This window comes from Rhineura floridana, chromosome 3, assembly GCF_030035675.1.
Source record: "Rhineura floridana isolate rRhiFlo1 chromosome 3, rRhiFlo1.hap2, whole genome shotgun sequence".
Lineage (NCBI taxonomy): Eukaryota > Metazoa > Chordata > Lepidosauria > Squamata > Rhineuridae > Rhineura > Rhineura floridana.
Genome location: NC_084482.1, coordinates 189,313,021 through 189,335,891, shown reverse-complemented (window position 1 = coordinate 189,335,891; position 22,871 = coordinate 189,313,021). Strand labels below are relative to the sequence as shown.

Genomic DNA, 22,871 nt, shown 5'->3' with positions numbered 1-22,871 from the left:
CTACTGGATGCATGGAAGTGTATTTCTGATGTGGGCCATTCAGAATTCCATCCTCACATGCTTCACTCTACAATGCAAAGTAGGGGTGCTGTGTAACCCCTCCCTTCCCCACAGAAATGGGCAACAACCTGATCTGAAGCCAGGATAACATTCTCTGTCAGGTGGTTTATTTTATTTTATTTTGGCACAAACAGACCACATAACATTCAACAGTGCTCCTGTCCAACCTGAAATCTAGACAGTCTGATCCTTTCATTCCCTGTACCACTGGCAAGGGAGAGGTAAGTTACCAGGCAAGTACAATTTGTGCTATTAGAAGGCGATCTAATCTGACAAAACAGCATTCTCACTTTAATTTGAACTCCATTTTGCAACTGCAACTTGCATCCTCCCCCTCCCCCCAATAATAGACCCAGTTTCAACTGAATCCTGGCAAATTTAGGATTTTGATTTAAAAAAAAAAGACACAAGGAGCAGGGAACATGATTGCATATATTCTAGATGATGCATGGTCAGAGGGCCATGAAAGAAGATAAGGAGCTTTGAAAAGCTAAAAAGAAAAAAGAAAAAGCAAGCCTCAAATTCTAGTATCTTGAAGCGTAACCCAGTCATGTGTCTCGCAGGAGAGTGTGTGTTCACTTCTAGTTTTGATAACTGAGGAGAAACTAGCTGCATGGATTCACATTTTCCACTGCAGTCATGAGATCTAGAAACCTTCCTCTTTCAACAAGCCTTTTAAGTAGAGACCTTATCCCAGTCTGCGTCTGGGTTGGAATTGCTTTTTAAGATGTTTTTAAAGCTTTTTAAAGATGTTTTTAAAGATGTTTTGCTTTAATATATTTTAATGTATGTTTTTATGATGTTTTAGAGTGTTTTAGTGTTTTTGTTTGCCACCCTGGGCTCCTACTGGGAGAAAGGGTGGGATATAAATTTAATAAATAATAATAACTTATTCTCTCTTTTAGAAAAGTTAGGGTTAAGACTGCAGTCCTATACTTACCTGGGAGTAAGTCTCATGAAACTCAATGGGGGGAGGATGTTATTTCTGAGTACACATGTATAGGTTTGGACTAAGTTTACCACAATCTGAATGCGTCACCACAGTTTGGGCTATGGGTGTTCAGCCAGAAACTTCAACTCTGCAAACGATTCACAGATTCACTATGAAGCATATACTGATTCAGGCTATTGCTCCATTGAGTCCAGTAGTATCTACTCTGACTGGTATTGCTTTTAGATGGTCTCTTTCCGGCAGAAATCCTTTCCCAGTCTTCTTCCCCAAGATCCCTTTAAGTGGGAGATGCTGGAGAATAAATTTGGGATTGTCTGCATGCAAAGCATATATTCTACCAGTGAACTACAGGCTACTGCATTGTTCCTGTTGCAGGATTGCTGCTACACTTGGGGGCCCATCACAATAGTAGTCCCTGGTAAGCCCTACACTGCTCCTTCCCAGCCTCGTCTTCAAGGGCATCTTTCTATGGCACAATGGGGGACACTGCCACAAACAGTAACTGCAGGTTGGCCCTGTTTGCACTGGAGGCTTGACTGAAGAAAGTGCCATTCCAGCTGCCTGTGAGAATGGTGATGCCCCCGCCCCATCCCTCTCCCCACACAGCATCTTTGCTGTGACTAGAAAATTTCCAGATATCTGCCTGCCTCTTGGTCCCGTAAACCACATGTGGAAAGCAGAGGTGAGTTCAGAAAATCGGGAGTGGGCGCTTGGGTGTGGCTGGCACTACAGAACATAATGAGCACAGGTGACTGGCTTGTGCCAGGTGTGTGACTGACACAGAGTGGATGGCTGGTACTAGTTATTATGTGGTTGACGCTGGAGGAGGAGCCCAGCACTGTAGTTGGGGCCATTATGTGAATGGCTTGTAGTAGGCCAAGCTGGGGCACAAGAAGTCCCATGACGTTTTAAAAGGCAACTGAAGTCTTCCTGGCCCTGGCTTTGCAACAAGTCAGCTCCACAGTCTTTCCCCTCGGCTGACAACCAGGCTGCTGCCTTCGGGAGTGCAGGTAGGTGGAACCACCACCCGGTCTCACAGTTCAATAGTGTCGCTTGAGAGGCTGCGGGAATCCACCTGCTTGCTGAGGGCCAAGAAACTCTTCCGGGCCTCACCCTCGGAGTTTGGAGCGCTGCTGGATGGGGCTGCGGGCAGTTCATCAGGCAGTAGCTGGGCCTGGCTGGGCAGCTCCTCTGGGGGCAGGCTCTCCGGCGAGGACAGGCCATGGCGCCAGGGGTTCCAACTGATCTTGAGAGAGGCCCGGGAAAAGGAGGTGCGGGAGAAGCTGTCGAAGGAAGTGTCTGTCGGCGGCTCGCTGGCCAGGCCCCGGCTCTGTGTGGTGAGGTCACCCATGGAGCTGGCCCGGGCTAAGCTGTACAGGCAGTCGGGGTCGCTGTTGCGGCGTGGCTGGGCCAGCAAGGGCTGAGCAGTGTGGGAGAGCATAGAGCAGTCGCCACGCAGCGAAGAGCAAGAGTCTTGGTGGGCCAAGCGGGAAGGGAAGTGCAGGCTGGAGCGCAGGAAAATGGAGTCACGCACCAAGTGCTCGCGGAAGAGAGCCTCATCGATGCTACGGCTCAGGTTGATGGGCGACGGGGGCCGGAACTCCAGCTCAGCCAGGGAGAGCACTGAATCCCGCTCAAAGCAGATGCTGGTATAGGAGCGGCCCATGGCGGTGACTGCTGCTGCATTGGGACACTTGGGGCTATAGACAGGGTGCACCGGCGATGGGCTGGAACCTTGGCCGGCTGCTACCCGCAACTCGTTGCTATCCTTGAGCACCCAGAGCCGCCCACTGCCAGGGGGGTTTCGGATCAGGTTCTTACTGATGTCATTATTGGGGACTTTCTCTAGGAGGCCACCACTCCAATCGTAACAGTTGTTGGGATATTCTGGCACCTCGGCCTTGCGGTAGGTGCAGAAGTAGCGCATGAGCTTGGCCCAGCAGGAGTGTTCGGGAGACCCGTAACGCTGGCAAAGGGCCTGCCAAGCTAGGGAGACCAGGGTGAATGAGAGCACCAGCTCGACAATCCGGAACCAAAACTGCACAAACCACCAGCCCCAAGTAAACTTGTCCAGCTGGCCTAGCAGTCCTGTGAGCCACAGCACTCCATAGAACTGGAGTCCACAGCAGGGCAGCACCAGCCCACTGCTTGCCAGCAGCAACCATGCCCCACTCCACACGCCTGGCTCTGGGGCGTCCTCGGCCGCTGCCACGCTGCGCCGTAGCTGCCAGTATACAAACACCATGGATGGCAGGAGGGACATACCAATGGCGCAGGAAAGCATGTGCAGCCCCACTGGCACGGCAGAGTGCAGAGGAGGGGAGAACCAGTCAGCCCCCAAGAGGGCGGCGCTCTGGATGGACCCCAGCACGACCCAAAGAGGCAGGCTCCGCCACTTTGGGGGCAAAACCTGTAGGCGGGCCTGATGGAAGAGGCGGAGCAGGAACACTGCAAAGGTGGTGAGCAGCAGGGGGAAGGGTGCTGTGTACAGCACCCGCACAGCATGGGCAGAGAGCCGGCCTCGTGCCCCATACGGATCGGCCAGGAAGAAGGTGGCCCGCAGCAGCCCAAATGCCAGCAGCAGGGCAGTGGTGGCCACGACATAAGGGAGGTGTGGCACTCGCAAGGCAAGGGAGCCCCCCAGGCAGGCCAAGCTCAGCAGGCTCAGAAGCAAAAAGAGCATACCGGAGCCGTAGACGTGGAGTGCCCAGGCAAAGCTCAGCGTGCGCTCAAGGTCCCCCCAGAGCAGTAAGGTCTGGTTAGGCAGCAACTGGCTGCAGGTGCTGCCGGGGCGTGGGCAGGGTGGGCTGGAGGCAGGGAGCAGGGCGGGCAGGCTGGACTCAGGGTGGGCCAGCTGGGGGTGCTGCAGGACTCTTTGCGTGGTGACTCGGATCAGGCCACGACGAGGAGTAGCCAGAAGGTGGGTGGAAGTGGTGGTGCCACTCTGCCCAGGAGGACGGGTCCGAGCTGCATCTGTAAATAAAAAAAGAGGCATGAGGGTGGTCAGGGCCAGGAAAAAAGTCCCAGAAAAGCCAAGACCAGAATGTGTAAATATAGCCATTTTTGGAAGACATGGGACATACTTGGCGCAAAACCTGAATTTCTGCTTGTTTATTAAATAACTCTTATGATATACACACATCTGGCTTTATCCAGAATCTACATTTTCATTTTTTAAAATAATAAAAAAGGAGGAGAAGTTTACATGTCTTATGGTTGCGAAGATCATGGTTAGGAGCTTCCCACTTTCCAATATATCTGAAAGCACACAGACAACAAATGATCATGAAATCTCAGAAGCTGGAGGAATGGGGCAGGGGAAGATCGAAATAAGATTTCCAGTGTTGGAACAGCTTCAATGTCTTGCACAATTCATCCCCTCCCCCACCCCAGGGCTCATAAAAGCAGATTATATGATGTAAAAATAGCAAAAAATGCAACTGTGCATGATGTGCACATAATGCACATAATTTGGCTTCAGAATGTGTTGCAGGTTTTTTTTAAAAAAGCACAGATTACTCACAACACTTGGACCCTTCCCTAATCATCCTCCTCCCCTTCCCAATGCCATTAAATCCTACTTTGTGTTCCCAAGAGTATTTAATTGATTTATTTATTTTAGCATATTATTATCATCACCACCACCACCAACACAACTACTACTAATTAAATTTATATCCCACCCTTTCTCCCAAATGAGCCCAGGACGGCAAATAACAAGTGATAAAACAAGAAAAGCATATTTAAAACAAGTCAAATTAATATGCAGACTGGGAAAGATCTCTACTTAAAAGACTTTAATTGTTCTCTAAGGACACACAGTTTGGGAATTACTGGTCTTGCTACTCCCACTGGCTGACAGCAGTTTACCTCAGAACTTGGACAGAGAGAGATCTTTGAGATGTTTTAAGTACTAGACATGCCAGGGATTGGAGCTGAGGCCTTCAGCATGCAAAATATGAGCTCTGTCACTGAGCCATCTATGCTGGAGGGGAAGAGAAAGGGGGTGACTGCAGTGGCTCTGACATGAATACTCCTCTCCTGAACCTGAGGTGAGAGCAGCTTCCTCTGCCATCTGCTCCAGGGTCTGCCAAACAGCAGGTGCCCTCCTTCTCCACTGCCCTGCCACCTGGCAAGATTCAGCAGAGTGAGTGAGAGAGAGAGAAAGAGACAGGAAGGACAGAAAAACAGGAAGTGCTGCAATGATAACCACAAGGAGGAGGTGTGAGTGGGCTCGGGGGAGCCCCAAAGTTTGCAAATGTACAAAACAACTTTAGGGAAAATAACCCTAAGGGGGAGAGGGGAGGTAAACTCCCAAAACAGCCAATGAGGACTGAGCATGCTCAATGGCCATAAATGCTGACTCACTGCTGGAGTGAAAAACTGAAAACTTGATTGGGATGAAATGGAATGGAGTGTCCAGGAAAAGTGTGTGGCTGGCTGGCACACTAAATGGGAGTACTCCACATCGCAACATTTTGTGGCAGGTCCCACTTGTAATAACTGAAGATCAGGCCAGGCAGGGGCAGGGCAGGGCTGGAGATGATAAAGGAAGGCTGAACATGCAGAACTGGTAAAGTAAGGTAAACAAAGAGATTACCACTGAGGATATAGTCTAGGGCTCCAGGGAGGCTGCAGATCAGGGTGTTTTTTCCAGACATGCAGGAGGAAAGTGAAAAAGCTTCAGGCCAGGCTACATGCAGGGAAGCATACGATTGTAAGCTACTGACATACTATATGGCTATAGTAGGGAAGGGCCAAAGCTCCATGGTAAGAGCATCTGCTTTGCATGCAGAAGGTCCCAGATTCAATCCCCAGCACCTTCAGGTAAGGCTGGGAGGGAATCCTGTCTGGATCCCTGGAGAGCCGCTGCCAGACAGTCTCTAGACAATACTGAGCTAGATGGACCACTGTATAAGACAGTATCATATGTTCCTGAGGTACATCTGTTTTACAGAGTTATGCTGAGCATAGTGGAAATACTGAAATAAGGGATGTTTAAAGAAGCACTGAGAGCCAGTGTGGTGTAGTGGTTAAGGTGTTGGACTACGACCTGGTTCAAGCCCCCACATAGCCATGAAGCTCACTGGGTGACCTTGGGCCAGTCACTGCCTCTCAGCCTCATGAACACCCTATTCATAGGGTCGCCATAAGTCAGAATCGACTTGAAGGCAGGACATTTACATTTAAAGAAGCACTAGGACAAACGTAGTATGGAGGGGATAATCTAAGGCTCTGGAAATGACGAATGCAATAGTTCAACTCAAACTATTAAAAGTACGAAATGTATCCACCCTATTTCTGGAGCTGATGAATCTGAACCACCTTTTGGGGTGGATGCCAGGTTGCAATCTGGAGGACGTTCATATACTTTTAAACCTTCCGATGCAGCAGGAAACAAGGTGGCTGCAGCTTCTTCTTCCATTCCCTGCCATCTACTCCACAACCTGTTGTGACGGATCAGGGCTCCAAGTATGAGTGGATCAGCAAAGCAGAGGAATGGGGTGGACAGGGGATGGAGGGGGTATGGGTGGGGTGAGAAAGCTCTGTATCAAAGTAGAAATTGCCTTGCAAAAAGAAAAGATGGGGGATGGTGCTGGATTGCCCTGGCCTCAGGGGAAAGTGTGGCCTACTATTGTGCTCTTCTTCTGAGACGAAGGCAAGGGAAAGAAAGCAGGATGAGTTAAGGGGAGGTGGGAACATAAAAAGCTGCCTTATTCTGGGTCAGGCCATAGGTCCATCTAGCCCAGTATTCTCTATACTGGCTGGCAGTGGCTCTCCGGGGTTCCAGACAGGTTTCTCTCCCATTCCTATCTGGAGATGCTGGGGCTTGAACCCGAGACCTTCTGCATGCAGAACAGGTGCTCTATCACTGAGCCACAGCCCCTTCCCTAGGAGAAGGGAGCAACTTCTGTGATTCTCTCCCATAACACATTTAGATCCAGGGATCCAAGGCTCACCCAAAGGGACCAAGTAGCTCCGGCTGGCCATGGAGGAGTTAACCTGGGCACAGGTCCTCTCTGGGCTGGCATTCATGCTGCTTTGTCTTCACAGAGATATTCACTGGGAAGGAATGGTTAGCAAGTGGTGTGGGGCAGCCAGGCCTGCGTAATTAGTGCTAATCAGGTTCGGAGATTATCCTGATTGGAAATGGCACCAAGCTCAATATAACCAGCACCCCCTGCTGTCTATGAAACAATCTTTTTAGGGCACAACTGGGTCCCTCGCACGTCATTCTTGCTCCTTGTCAGCCCATCAAAATCCCTTTTGTGCATCTGGAGCAGAGTTAAAAAACAAACAAACTCTGGATGGCTTGGATGATAGCCTTTGTTCCTTGGTATAGTGGGGCTCCTAGGTGTCTGTCCAGCACAGTGGGAATGCCTTGTTGCCATGTCCCTGAACTTCCTACATGGTATAAATCTGGGTGGGTTTCAGTGCCTTGCTCTTTTTTTAATGCAATCGAAGGTTCCCTCATGAGCACTTCCATTCTGGTGGGACTGGTGATCATGATCTCGAACCCAGGACTTGACATCCATAAAGATACAGAGCTGGAGTTCATGTAGGCCAATTCACTGTCCAAAGGAAAGACTATTGCCTCTCTAACCTCTCCATTGTCAAACTGTGCCATCCAGACTACACGTCATTAGCAAAAAACAAGTACACCAAACACAAAGGAGTTTTCAAAGCAAATCGTTCCAGGTGGCTCAAGCCAGCCAGCCAGCCAAGTTGCACACGGTGCCAGTAGAGCTGTGGTTTTGCTTGCCCCGGTTCTGCAGCGCTTAGGAAAACTGCAGAATGTGGTACTGGCGGCAGAATCCAGCTTACGCTGAATCTCCACTTTTTTTGTTGTTGCTTTTTTTTAAAGTACATTTCCCTCCCTTGATGGTTGCAAAGATATTGTTGAAAGTGCAGTCCCAGATGAAAGCTCAAATGCCAGAGGATGGTGGGCTGAATGGGCTGAAGGCAGGGTTTGAACATATAATGGAGAGGGGGAAAAGCTTCCTACATTCAAAGATACATTCTGCTGAGATAGACCACTGGCCTATTTACTTAGCCCTGTACCATCCACTTCAGGAATGGGGGAACCTGTGGGCCTCCAGGTTTCTTTGGACTATAGATCTCTGACCATTAGCTCTGCTGGCTAGGGCTGATGGGCGTTAGTCCAACAATATCTGGAGAGGCACAGGTTGCCCCATCTCGACGTTTGTTATTACAGTTATTAACAAACCACCCTTCAACAGCAGGTCCCAGGACAGGTTATAACAATTTAACATTCAACATTAAAAACAGTTTAAAACAAATTACAGTCACTGGAATAGGGTGGGTCCTGAAAACCAGTATCTCAGGTGCCAAAGGCCAGAGTAAAGAGGTGTGCTTTCAGCATATGGCAGAAACTATAGAATGAAGGTGCCAGGCTCACCTCTGTGCAGAGGGAATTCCACAACCTAGCAGCAAACCTCCAAGTATGAGTAGATCAGCAAAGCAGAGGAATGGGGTGGACAGGATGGAAGGGTGGGGTGGACAGGGGATGGAGGGGTGGGGTGAGTGGCCCCCCACCCATCCAACTTCTAAGGGTGGAAGAACTACCAAGAGGGCCCCCTCTGCCGACCATGAAAGTTTTCTCTGCTACCAGAGATCCTTTTAATTGGATGTGCCATAGACCAGGGCTTGAGTTATGGTGAGGAAGATTTGGTGCCCTCAATGAAATCTACACACTCCATCCTGATCCTTGCCTCCATTTTACTCAAGTCATATCCTCTCACCCATAATCTTTGGGGGGGGGGTATTGCAAAGTACAAAAGATTGTAGAGCTGGGCCCCCTCTAGTCCTCTAATCTGAATGTTGTCAGGGACTAAACCTGGGGTGGCTAACCTGTGGCCCTCCAGATGCTGCTGGACTACAACTCCCATCATTCCAGACCATTGGTCAGGCTGGTTGGGGCTGATAGGAGTTAGAACCCCCCTCTAGGATAAGAGTGTTGAAGAAGCTGAGAGCAATGCCGTCAGGAGTCTAGACCAAGAGGCTAGACTCCTAGCAGGGGCACCCAAGGCGGAACGGTCAAAGCTGAGACACCAGACTAAGATGCATCCAAACTCAGAGGAAGGCAGTGGTAAACCACCTCTGAATACCACTTACCATGAAAACCCTATGAACAGAGTATCCAAAATGCAACACGAGATAGTGCTGGAAGATGAGACCCCCAGGTCAGAAGGCACTTACCAAGCTACTGGGGAACAACAAAGGACAAGAGCCCAAGAGCACCTTGAAAACCACAGGTTAGCCACTCCTGGACTAAGCCTGGGACTTTTTGCGTTCAAAGCAGGTGTTCTATCAGGGCTGGTGCCAGGCATGACTGGGCCCTGGGGCACCAGCCTGACCCAGGTCTGCAGCATGCACACACCCCACCTACCTCTCGCACCACATAGTCTCACACAAATGACGTATGTGCTGTGTGCACATGCCTGCCATCAACCAAGATGTCAGCAGGGCTTCCCTAAGGGGCTGGCATCCCCACCGCCATCTTGGTTGATGACAAGCATGCGCTTGCAGCGCACATGGCATTCACAACTATAGGAACGGTAGGTGGGGCATGTGTGCAAGCTTACTGAAGCCCGCACACTATCTGGATAGGGAGGGGGGTGCCTGGGAGCTCCCTCTCTGCGATCCATGGCAGGGTCGGGAGCCAATGCTGCTGCAGGACAGGAGCTCTACTCTCCCACCCTCAGGAGCCCCTCTGGGCCACAAGGGCCCTCAGCCAGGACCCAACCTGGCCGCCCTCTGGCGCCAGCCCTGTGCACTACCGCTGAGCTGTGTCAGAAATGGAATTTGAATCCATGTCTCCATTCAGGGACCAGGACAACTGGTGAAGGAAATGTCGAAGCCTTGAGTCTGGTGCCTTGGGCTTAGACTACTCAGTCATTTTGATTCCCACTTAGTGCCCTGTATAACTCATTGTCCCTCCCCCAATCTAGCAGAAGCAGAATGAATTATGCAATGTAATAATAAATAATGCTAGTCCATTCAACATAATTGCAACCATGGCAAATTTAAAATCTGCTTTTGAAACTAAAGCCCAATAGTAATGTAATCCAGCTGCTTCAATAATATTCCCAATCTTTTATTACAATGTATTATTTATAGAACATGGACAATCTGCACAGTGCTTTACAGAGTAATATAAGCAAAAAAGAGGCAAGTATTTGCCCTGAGGACAGTATAACAGTGCAGCCCTATGAACTCAAAGTAAATCTCATTGAGTTCAATGGAACTTACTCTCAAGGAAGTGGGTGTTCAGTGCTAGTCCTACTCAAGAGTATACCCACTGAAGTTAATAGACATGACTAACTGAGGTTTATTAATTTCAATGGGTCTGCTCTAAGTAGGACAGCTGAATACAACCCAATGTTCATAGGGTTGCAGCTGACTAAGGCTGCAATGCAATACACACTTAACTTGGAGTAAGTCCCACTGAACCCAATGGAGCTTACTTCTGAGTAGACATGCACTGGGTTGCACTGAGTAGACCCACTGAAATCAATGGACTTAAGTTAGCCATGATTTATTTAAGTCCACTGATTTCAACAGATCCTACTTTGAATATAATACAACCCTAAATTTCAACAGGGAAGGCATAGATGAAGGGGGAGAGTAAAAGCAGATATATATGTTTAGGGCCAAACTACACATTACAATATTCATGATTTAAATACACACACACACATTGCAAATAGTAGCTGGGTGAGGAATATTTTGAAACAGTACAATGACATCTGGACCTCCACAGGTTCTCCATACCTGAATTCACTGCCATAAGATATGGCGATAGCTAGCTAGCTTTGATGCCTTTAAATGAGGATAATACAAATTCATTTGGGGGGACTGATCTATTGAGATCTATTAGCAATGAGGACTAAATCGAACCACCATGTTCAGAAGCAGTGTACCTCTAAATACCAGTTGTTAGGGAACAATAGTGGAAGACAGCTCTTGCCTTCAAGCCCTCTTTGTGGGATTCTTGGAGGCTTCTGGTAGCCCACAGGATGCTGGACCAGATGGACCTTTGGTCTGATCTAGCAGTGTTCTCCTTACGTTCACAGTAAACATCCTCACTGTGCTGTTTTCACTCACCTGGCTGCTTGGTTCCTGGACCATTCCTTACCACAGAGGTACCCTGACCAGGAGTAGAGGAGCCAACATAAGTGACAGGGACCCTAGGAATCACGGCTCCTCGGACTCGTTGGGGGTCAACATCAACCGCTTCCCCAATTCCTGAAGAAAAGAGGAAGAGGCCTTGGGTAGATCCAGCAACCTACACAGTCTCTCTCTACCTGCACCATTTCAGAGGAAAGGAAAACCCCAACAAGTTCTGTGTCAAACTGCTGCCCTATTGCCTCCCAGAATCCCCACCATCGTATGCCGCCCTTGCTCCCCAAAGGAGTCCAGCCTTGCAAACACAAAAAAGTTAAAATACACTTTATTTTAAATTTCTACAAATAATCACATACCCTCACAGCTAAAGGTTGCCAGGAACAATATCTTCCAGCCATCAGATGTCTGGGTAAACAGGAACATTTTTAAATTCCACCTGAACATTAATAATGACTCCTCTGCTGCTGAAGGGATTCTGAGATGAAGAAGAGTCATCCCACATCCCTTGAGAAATAATTCCAACAGCGGTTCCAGGTGACAGAAGAACGAGGTGAATCCTTACTCAAGGAAGACAAGGGGGTGCATTCAAGAGCAGATCCACTGAAATCAATGGGCATGGCTAATTTGGATCTACTAATTTTATTAGGTCTACTCTGAGTAGGACTAACATTGGATACAACCCTATTTATGTTATTTTATTTTAAAATATTTTAAAATATTTAAAATATTAGTATCCTACTTTTCTGCTTGTGAGGAGCATCTGAAATAGCTTATCATAATGACTGACTGATTTTTATTTATTTAACAAAATGCATAGATGGCTTAATAAAAAAACCTGTAACCCAGTTTACAGAACAATATAACCACAAATCAAACAAAACTCATATTTCACAAAACAGAAGTTCTGACATCCCCTCTATTCCCATAACATCAACCCCACCCCTAACAAAGCTGCAGTATCCCTCTGCCAACTCTTCCCTGCCACTCCTCCCAGCCTTTCCACTCCATACATCCTCCATCACAACCAAATGTCTACCCCATCACTATAATAATAAAACAGTTCATTCAATCCCACTCTGAACTGTTATATATACTCTGTACAGAGCTGAGCTTAGCACAGCCACATCACCCCCTATCCCTCACACACATACACATACATGCAAATTCCCAGCCATTACAACCACGGTATTGACATTCCTTTTCCCTCTCATACTAAAATGACAAAAGTATAGCAACTAGAATGAACAAATTGAGTGCTCCTGCTTGGGATGCCAGCCAGCCAGCTATAGGCTCCTCCAGGATATTCCATTCCATTCCTCTCACCTGTCCACCCGATTTACTTATCTGCTACGAAGGCCCTCCTCTGGGTCCCGACTCATAGGGAGGCCCGGAGGGCGGTGACAAGATCAAGGGCCTTCTCAGTGGTGGCCCCCGAACTATGGAATAGTCTCCCCGAGGAGGTTCGCCTGGCGCTGACACTATCATCCTTTCGGCGCCAGGTTAAAACCTTTCTCTACTCCGAGGCATTTTATTTTTTTGTTAATGATTGTAATGTTTGCAATTTGATTTTAGCCTTTGCTGTTTTTAGATTGTGAAATTTGATTTTAGATTGTGATGTTTTTGTATTATATTGTATTTTATTGTATCTATGTTCACCGCCCAGAGAGCTATTGTTAGTCAGGCGGTATATAAGTTTTAAAAATAAATAAATAAATAAATAAATAAATAATCTGACACTCCCCATTCCACAACTTCTGAGTTTGCTCAGTCCTCAAAGGGCTGTGGTGGTAGTGGAAGTGCCACCGTAAGATTTTTTAAAAATTGTATTTGTAAACCTTGTAATTCTCATAAGCATGCTAATATTTCCCTTCTTTGTTTCTCAGGGGCCTCATTTTGGCTCCATATCTGTCTATATTCACCTTCTGAGTTATTGGTGCCTCGCAAAGGGCCAAAGGAATGCACTGAATTTCTGAATGGCCACTGGAATGTATGAAACCAGAAATAGGGTTGCTTACACAGTGGCTTTAGGGATGATCCAGAAACAGCCACACAGCAAAGTTTTACTGAATGGCCATTGGAATCCATTGGGCTGGGGTAGGGTCCTGCTCCCTGACCTGCTATAAAAATAATAAAGCAGCATGTTGTGAACTGGCAGAAAGCTTTTGTTCAGGAAGTAGGTTTGGCCTGTAGGTTGGATAACTTTTTCCTGTTGGTTTCTCTCCTTTTTTAATAGTGTGTATGCTCTGTTGTGTATTCCAGTAGCCACTCTAGGAATATAGGAAGCTGCCTTATACTGAGTCAGACCATTAGTCCATCTGACTCATTTTTGCCTACCCTGACTGGCAAGCAGCTCTCCAGGGTTTCAGAAAGGTCACATTCCCAGCCCAACTAAACCAGGGACTAAACCAGGGACCTTCTGCATGCAAGGCAGATGCTCTACCACTGAGATACGGCCCTTCCCTTGCCTGTCATTCGTTTCAGTCTGTTGCCTCGCAGGCCATCCCTCAGCAGCCTCCTGAGAGCCAGCATCTTCTCCAGCTCTTCTGCTCCCTACACAGCCTGGTAAGCTTCTTCTCCTATGGTCCCCATCCAAAGCTTGTCCCCCTACTCGCTTCCCATTCGCTAGAAACTGAAGAGGATGCCATTAAGGCTGTACCAAAAACAGAAGCAACTCCATACCTACCTGGGGTGGCCGAGCTGCCAAGGGAGCGAGTCTTTTCTGTCCTGGCCATGTTCCAACGTCCTGGCTGCTGTGTTGTATCAACAATCAGACCCCAGTGGGTGCTTCTTTGACGTGGAACTGGCCCTTCGGGGGTCCCTGTCATGCCCCCTACTGGTGAAGGGGTGGAAGGGCTTGGGAAGAGCTCCTCTGAGGCTGTTGGAGGGGACCTCGCTGAGACAGGGGCAAGCCTATGACCCCTCCTATCCAGCAGAATAGCTGTACTGGTTAACTGGGATGCCTGGGAGGTGGAAGCCATGTGCACAGTGTCCCTCCATGGCCCAAGTGGACTCTGAGTGTCTCCAGCTGCCTGAGTGAGTCTAAAAGGAGAGGTTGAGAGTTCCTCCCGGCCCTGTGGGCCACCATAGACCTGTGTGCTCCTGTATGAAGCCATATATTTGACTGTAGTCTGATTCCTGCCTAGTAGCTCCTGCTCTGGAACCCTGCTTGCCAGTTGCCCCATGGAATTATCACCCCCCAATCCAGGGCCCTCAGTTGCCATCCACTTGACATGGGACCTGTCAACAGGTAACATCACCAAAGGGATGGTGGACACAATGGGCCTGGGGCTTAGCGTGGCTGTTGTGGAGATATTTCCGAGTACTGCTTGGAGGTGGCTGTGAACAGTCTTCTCCTGGGAGGCAGTTACGTCTGAGGCCTTTGTGTTGGATGAGGCTGGGAGAGAGGCTGTCCCAGAGGCCATTATGCTTACAGTCTCCATGGCAGGCACTGAAAGAGAGGCCCTGTTATTTCCCTGCTCCGCACTTAAAGCCAAAGTTACATGACCAGTAACCTCAGGTTCTGTTTGGATGCCAGAAGAGCCCACTGTGAAGTCACCTGACTGAGGCAGCCCCTGTACAGTGTACAGGTGGGGAGTTAAGCTTCCTCCAGAATCACTAGTGGGTGTCCCCGAGCCAGAGTGGGTCACTGGAGGAACATCAAAGGGCATCAGGGGTATTGGAATCCCAGGATGGATCGTGGGATTGGCCCTAACCCAGTTTTCACTGCTCGGCTCTCCATCACCACTGGAGATGTCACGGGCAAAGGGATCTGAAGGGGCTGGTGATTCATTTGGGAGACGCTCTTGGGAGGGGGCATTCAGCAGAGGCAGCCCTGGGGTAGAACTCGATTGAAGGTCCCAGGAGGGGCTGCCAAGGGTGGGGAGGTGGAAGGCTTGGTCCAACGCAGGCAGGAGCAGGCTCCAGGCAAGGAAAAGCCTCACGGAAGCCATCACTGATGTGAGGTGGCCCAGCTCAGCATCCAACGTTGCCACAGCTTCTCACGCTTCCCTAGAGATGGGGAGAAATCTGATTTAGTTTGCAGTTAAAGCTGAATCTGTCAATTTGCACTTCCTGAAACAATATGAGAACTGAAGCACAGCCATCCTTTGAACTTTGCACTTGTCCAAATGTTGTGTTGCAGATCTCCAACCAAAGAATGGTTACAAAAATGCATATATTAGGGGGGAAAGTGCATAAAAATGAATATATTACTGAAAACATACGAAAATGCAGTGATATCAGAAATAGCTTGCAAAAAGTTAAGAAGCAGAAAGCAGAGAGTAGGAATCAACGGACAGTTCTCCCAATGGAGGGCTGTAGAAAGTGGAGTCCCTCAAGGATCGGTATTGGGACCTGTACTTTTCAACTTGTTCATTAATGACCTAGAATTAGGAGTGAGCAGTGAAGTGGCCAAGTTTGCTGACGACACTAAATTGTTCAGGGTTGTTAAAACAAAAAGGGATTGCGAAGAGCTCCAAAAAGACCTCTCCAAACTGAGTGAATGGGCGGGAAAATGGCAAATGCAATTCAATATAAACAAGTGTAAAATTATGCATATTGGAGCAAAAAATCTGAATTTCACATATACGCTCATGGGGTCTGAACTGGTGGTGACCGACCATAGAGAGAGACCTCAGGGTTGTAGTGGACAGCACGATGAAAATGTCGATCCAGTGTGCGGCAGCTGTGAAAAAGGCAAATTCCATGCTAGCGATAATTAGGAAAGGTATTGAAAATAAAACAGCCGATATCATAATGCCGTTGTATAAATCTATGGTGCGGCCGCATTTGGAATACTGTGTACAGTTCTGGTCGCCTCATCTCAAAAAGGATATTCTAGAGTTGGAAAAGGTTCAGAAGAGGGCAACCAGAATGATCAAGGGGATGGAGCGACTCCCTTATGAGGAAAGGTTGCAGCATTTGGGGCTTTTTAGTTTAGAGAAAAGGCGGGTCAGAGGAGACATGATAGAAGTGTATAAAATTATGCATGGCATTGAGAAAGTGGATAGAGAAAAGTTCTTCTCCCTCTCTCATAATACTAGAACTCGTGGACATTCAAAGAAGCTGAATGTTGGAAGATTCAGGACAGACAAAAGGAAGTACTTCTTTACTCAGCGCATAGTTAAACTGTGGAATTTGCTCCCACAAGATGCAGTAATGGCCACCAGCTTGGATGGCTTTAAAAGAAGATTAGACAAATTCATGGAGGACAGGGCTATCAATGGCTACTAGCCATGATGGCTGTGCTCTGACACCCTAGTCAGAGGCAGCATGCTTCTGAAAACCAGTTGCCGGAAGCCTCAGGAGGGGAGAGTGTTCTTGCACTCGGGTCCTGCTTGCGGGCTTCCCCCAGGCACCTGGTTGGCCACTGTGAGAACAGGATGCTGGACTAGATGGGCCACTGGCCTGATCCAGCAGGCTCTTCTTATGTTCTTATGTTCTTAAAATGTGGACATTAGTAAAAAATTTACAAAAATATGTCTGCTAGGAGAAATTTGCACTAATATGCCAAAGAATTTTCATGAGGATTTTTTTAAAAAAAATTACAAACTGCTGCAGAAATGCGGAGAACCAAATTTAAGACTGGAAAAATGAGACTGTGAGAGAACCAAAACTGACTGATCCTTCCATCCCTACACTTCACCCTGTGGCACAGGGACATTGTGAGGCTGGGGCGGATGGGGAAGGGGCCTGTCATGAAAGGAAGCAAAGCTTTGGCAAGGGTAATAATACGCCAAGGGAAAAGGGCCTGGTGAGCCTGGCAACAAATTCATCAGCACCACACTGCAGGGTTAAGCTGGGAGACTGTCATAATAAAAACACAAGAGCAGGAAAACAGATAAGTAGCGAAAAAGACAGACAATTGGATGTTAGAAGAAATCAAACCAGAACTATCACTAGAAGCTCAAATGATGAAACTGAGGTTATCATACTTTGGACACATAATGAGAAGACATGATTCACTAGAAAAGACAATAATGCTGGGAAAAACAGAAGGGAGTAGAAAAAGAGGAAGGCCAAACAAGAGATGGATTGATTCCATAAAGGAAGCCACAGACCTGAACTTACAAGATCTGAACAGGGTGGTTCATGACAGATGCTCTTGGAGGTCGCTGATTCATAGGGTCGCTGTAAGTCATAATCGACTTGAAGGCATATAACAACATCAAAAAGCCAAGATGGAGAGTAGGGAGAGCTGCAGGCAAACATGGAGTGTTTCTGTGATCATGCATGGTCACACTCGTGCCTAGGCACATGGATGCAAACATGAGGATGCAGTCACAGGCACATGCTATTCCTCCCTCCCGATGCTGAGAAGCTGTTCCACCTGCACAAAGGTGTAGCTGTGTATCCCCTCTTCACCCTGTCCCGGTTTTGGAGAGGCCACAGATGGCAGCAGCCAGCCCCAGATGGCAGCAGCCAGCCCCAGATGGCAGCAGCCAGCCCCAGATGGCAGCAGCCAGCCCCAGATGGCAGCAGCCAGCCCCAGATGGCAGCAGCCAGCCCCAGATGGCAGCAGCCAGCCCCAGATGGCAGCAGCCAGCCCCAGATGGCAGCAGCCAGCCCCAGATGGCAGCAGCCAGCCCCAGATGGCAGCAGCCAGCCCCAGATGGCAGCAGCCAGCCCCAGATGGCAGCAGCCAGCCCCAGATGGCAGCAGCCAGCCCCAGATGGCAGCAGCCAGCCCCAGATGGCAGCAGCCAGCCCCAGCAGCAGCAGCATCCTAACACCGGGCTTTGCCATTGCAACTGTGGCTGCATCTAAGCCTGAAAGGCAAGGCAAAGGGGTTGCCCCTCAGATACAATGTGGAAATTCCCCAGTGGTATCATTTTGGAGCTACTGAGCAAGCAGGTGAGGACTATTCAGCAACCCTTATGATTAGGCTTCTCTGCTCATTGTTGTCAGGGCACAATAGCAAAAGCCTATGGAGAGTTATATAAGGAGCTCCTGATCCATTTATCCCTGGCTGGCAGTAGCTCTCCAGGGCCTCAGAGGTCTTTCCCACTCCCACTAAGATCATTTGACTGGAATTGCCCAGACTGGAATCTGGGACTATCTACAGCTGCACGGAAAACAGCACATCCTCCCAAGGCATGCCTCGAAGAATGCAGGTTATTAGATACCCCACAAAAAACAGCTTGGTCCCCAGGAACTGCACGGGCTTGGTATCTAAGCCCTGCAGTGCACTTACTCTCTGCAGCGCGTGCAAGTTCACCTTGGACTTCTGGCTCCCAGTCTAACACAGCCTGAGGATGGGGATGCTCAGACCAAGCTAGCCGAGCCCTGCACCCCCAATTGGAGCCTGGAATCTTGCAGCACTTTTAACCTTTCCCAAATCAGTCAGCAAAGAGATGCATTTTTTGGAATACCATGCTTTCCACCCTCTGCCCCTAGACAACCCAAGCACCACAGCTTGGGGAAAAGTTACAGCTTGTACATGCAGCCATTGTCCCAAAATGGATTTTCACCACTCTGCAGCATCCTATCCATTAGTAATCACAACCCATTGGTATGGAACAGAGGCAGCATGGTCCAATGGGCCAGAGAGCTGAACTTGAATCTGGGTCCAAATTCCCATCCTTAAGTGAACCACGATGTTGACCGTAATCAAGTCTTTGTCTCTCAACCTCAGTTATTCCCCTCTGTAAAATGGGAGTAATAACTACCAACCTCATTGATTTGCTGTGAGACAAGTATTATGTTGATGATGTATGATAACAAAAAGACCAGGCTGCACCATTTATGTCTCCTAACAATTCAGCCACCTCCCTATGCTGTGCTTCTTATAGCCATCCCATAACATCTTACCAAGGAGCCAAGGATCAAGCCCCTCCTCCAAACAAACCTTTGTCCCCTCCCCACAAGCTCCAGAACACAATAATACTGCACAAGGCACAGAGACCAAAGCAAGGAGCACATCCCACACACATCTATCTGCATGCAAACCTACTACCCTGCTCCCAGTCGAAATGCCATTGGGGAAAGGGGTCACAGCTCAGCGGCAGAACATCTGTTTTGCATGCAGAAGGTCCCAGGTTCAATCCCTGGCATCTCCGAGCAGGGCTAGGAGGAATCCCTGCCTGAAATCTAGGAGAGCCACTGCCAGTCAGTGCAGACAACACTGAGCTAGATGGTCTGGTTCGGTATAAGGCAGCTTCCTATGTCCCACTGCCTAGGTGGCCAATGGTTCTGTCTGGAAGCAAATGGCAAGGCAGGCACAGCAGAATGTCAAGGAGCATCCAGACGCAGCTCTTCTGGTAGGGCAGGCACACTTAAGTATGGAGGATGCACTGTGGTATGAGCAACGGGGGTGGGGTGGGGCAAGGCGGTGGGCAATGCAAGGCTTACTCATACAGCATCCAAGCCTGAGAGCTGGCAGGGTGTCTCAGCGTCCAAGGTCAGCGGTGGGTAGGGTGTGCCAGGCGTCCTAGCTTAATGGTCCCTCATTAAGTGGCTTGTCAGGTGCCAGGAGGGAATGGCTACAGACTCCTCGCGCGCCCTTCCCGCCGGATGCGTGGCAGCGAGAGGGGGGGGCTCTCTTTCGTCAAATCCTCCCAAGCCTGGATGGAACTGTCCACACTTACACACACAAACATACGCAGGTTTCTTACCTGCGGATCCTTCTGCCGCTACTGCCCTGTCGTTGCCCCCATTCTCGGGGGTGCCCTAGATGCTCCCCAAGGTTCCCGCTTGTCGTCTGCTCAAGTCGCCCCCAGTGACGAGCTTCGTTAATGCTTTCTCCCCCTAAGAAGCTGGGCGGCACTTTTTGCTCTTCCGAGCATCGTCGTGAGCGGCGACAAAAGCACCCTGCAAAAGCACCCAACCAAGGACCTGGGTTCAGCAGCCTGGCCTCTCCCCGGGCCGCTGCCAGCAGCAGCGCTGAGGTAGCCGGAGTCGGCTGCTCCACCCCCAGCACATCAACAGCGACGAGTCCGGCCAGCGTGCATTAGGTAAAAGGGGAGGGGGGTCAACCACAGGGTGGAAGGAGGAGGAGGTGTCAGAATTCGCACTCCGTGCCAAACATCCGTGCCCTGCCCGCCTGGACTGCAGCAGGGATGGAGGAGGCGGGCGTCTCGCCTCTCGACCGGCTTCTCCACCGTTCTCTTCCACTTTGCCCGATGCGAGGTGGTGCAGAGCGCCCGACAAAAGACCGAGGTGCCGCCGCAACCGGCGGCTACACAGTCACGTGCAGCAGCACCACCACCAAGCTGGGGACGCAGCCAGCAGCGCAGCCTCCGCCGGCCCGGGCAAATGCCGCTCAGCTAATAGGGCTCAAATCACCAAGCCGGAGTGGAGAGAGGCCCGCCTCTCTCTCTCTCTCTCTCTCTCTCTCCTCTCTCCCCCCTCAACTCTGCCCGCCCCCTAAGCCCTTGGCGGGTGACAGGGGGCAGGAGGCACGAGCACGGCCACGTGTCTGCCTACTGTAACTCGTAGACCCCCCCCACACACACACACTAAAGGAGGCTGCGACCGCAAAAGCAAAACAGGGACGAGGTAGGAGATTCAGGTGGTCATCTCTTTTCCTCCCATGTGAGGCATGCGCTCTGTACATGCACGCATGCACTTTTCTTACGATCACTTCACGTTTTCTCCGGGAAACTGTGGCTCAAAGGAAGCCCGGAAAAGTTTATTAGCCAGGAGAGCTTGACTGGAAGGCCGCCTGTGGTGGTAAGAACATAAGAAGAGCCTGCTGGATCAGGCCAGTGGCCCATCTAGTCCAGCATCCTGTTCTCACAGTGGCCAACCAGGTGCCTGGGGGAAGCCCACAAGCAGGACCCCAGTGCAAGAACACTCTCCCCTCCTGAGGCTTCCGGCAACTGGTTTTCAGAAGCATGCTGCCTCTGACTAGGGTGGCAGAGCACAGCCATCACGGCTAGTAGCCATTGATAGCCCTGTCCTCCATGAATTTGTCTAATCTTCTTTTAAAGCCATCCAAGCTGGTGGCCATTACCGCATCTTGTGGGAGCAAATTCCATAGTTTAACTATGCGCTGAGTAAAGAAGTACTTCCTTTTGTCTGTCTTGAATCTTCCAACATTCAGCTTCTTTGAATGTCCACAAGTTCTAGTATTATGAGAGAGGGAGAAGAACTTTTCTCTATCCACTTTCTCAATGCCATGCATAATTTTATACACTTCTATCATGTCTCCTCTGACCCGCCTTTTCTCTAAACTAAAAAGCCCCAAATGCTGCAACCTTTCCTCGTAAGGGAGTCGCTCCATCCCCTTGATCATTCTGGTTGCCCTCTTCTGAACCTTTTCCAACTCTATAATATCCTTCTTGAGATGAGGCGAACAGAACTGTACACAGTATTCCAAATGCGGCCGCACCATAGATTTATACAACGGCATTATGATATCGGCTGTTTTATTTTCAATACCTTTCCTAATTATTGCTAGCATGGAATTTGCCTTTTTCACAGCTGCCGCACACTGGGTCGACATTTTCATCGTGCTGTCCACTACAACCCCGAGGTCTCTCTCCTGGTCGGTCACCGCCAGTTCAGACCCCATGAGCGTATATGTGAAATTCAGATTTTTTGCTCCAATATGCATAATTTTACACTTGTTTATCTTGAATTGCATTTGCCATTTTTCCGCCCATTCACTCAGTTTGGAGAGGTCTTTTTGGAGCTCTTCGCAATCCCTTTTTGTTTTAACAACCCTGAGCAATTTAGTGTCGTCAGCAAACTTGGCCACTTCACTGCTCACTCCTAATTCTAGGTCATTAATGAACAAGTTGAAAAGTACAGGTCCCAATACCGATCCTTGAGGGACTCCACTTTCTACAGCCCTCCATTGGGAGAACTGTCCGTTGATTCCTACTCTCTGCTTTCTGCTTCTTAACCAATTCCTTATCCACAAGAGGACCTCTCCTCTTATTCCATGACTGCTAAGCTTCCTCAGAAGCCTTTGGTGAGGTACCTTGTCAAACGCTTTTTGAAAGTCTAAGTACACTATGTCCACTGGATCACCCCTATCTATATGCTTGTTGACACTCTCAGAGAATTCTAATAGGTTACTGAGACAGGACTTTCCCTTGCAGAAGCCATGCTGGCTCTGCTTCAGCAAGGCTTGTTCTTCTATGTGCTTAGTTAATCTAGCTTTAATAATACTTTCTACCAGTTTTCCAGGGACAGAAGTTAAGCTAACTGGCCTGTAATTTCCGGGATCCCCTCTGGATCCCTTTTTGAAGATTGGTGTTACATTTGCCACTTTCCAGTCCTCAGGCATGGAGGAGGACCCAAGGGACAAGTTACATATTTTAGTTAGCAGATCAGCAATTTCACCTTTGAGTTCTTTGAGAACTCTCGGGTGGATGCCATCCGGGCCCGGTGATTTGTCAGTTTTTATATTGTCCATTAAGCTTAGAACTTCCTCTCTCGTTACCACTATTTGTCTCAGTTCCTCAGAATCCCTTCCTGCAAATGTTAGTTCAGGTTCAGGGATCTGCCTTATATCTTCCACTGTGAAGACAGATGCAAAGAATTCATTTAGCTTCTCTGCAATCTCCTTATCGTTCTTTAGTACACCTTTGACTCCCTTATCATCCAAGGGTCCAATTGTCTCCCTAGATGGTCTCCTGCTTTGAATGTATTTATAGAATTTTTTGTTGTTGGTTTTTATGTTCTTAGCAATGTGCTCCTCAAATTCTTTTTTAGCATCCCTTATTGTCTTCTTGCATTTCTTTTGCCAGAGTTTGTGTTCTTTT

At 48.9% G+C, this 22,871-nt stretch overlaps 1 protein-coding gene across 2 annotated transcripts; it reads right to left on the bottom strand.

Moving 5' to 3' along the window:
* Positions 1-201: 201 nt before the first annotated feature.
* Positions 202-20,333, bottom strand: PRRT3 (proline rich transmembrane protein 3). Of its 2 annotated transcripts, XM_061622093.1 has the most exons (5): positions 19,773-20,333; positions 17,231-17,357; positions 13,845-15,169; positions 11,141-11,281; positions 202-3,985 (listed from the first exon to the last, which is right to left on the bottom strand). In XM_061622093.1, the coding sequence occupies exons 3-5, from the start codon at positions 15,109-15,111 to the stop codon at positions 2,046-2,048; spliced, it is 3,348 nt and encodes a 1,115-aa protein (XP_061478077.1). In that variant the 5' UTR covers positions 15,112-15,169; positions 17,231-17,357; positions 19,773-20,333; the 3' UTR covers positions 202-2,045. The 2 variants fall into 2 exon arrangements, with proteins under 2 accessions (XP_061478077.1, XP_061478078.1); XM_061622094.1 differs by lacking the exon at positions 17,231-17,357.
* Between the last annotated feature and the right edge of the window lie 2,538 nt (positions 20,334-22,871).

Coding starts and splice junctions, on each gene's coding strand:
- PRRT3 (XM_061622093.1), bottom strand. CDS start 15,111: ATGGCTTCCGTGAGGCTTTTCCTTGCCTGGAGCCTGCTCCTGCCTGCG. Junction 11,282..13,844: donor TGGCAGCTCGGCCACCCCAG/GTAGGTATGGAG, acceptor TCTTTTCTTCAG/GAATTGGGGAAGCGGTTGAT. Junction 3,986..11,140: donor TCCAGGAACCAAGCAGCCAG/GTGAGTGAAAAC, acceptor TTTTATTTACAG/ATGCAGCTCGGACCCGTCCT.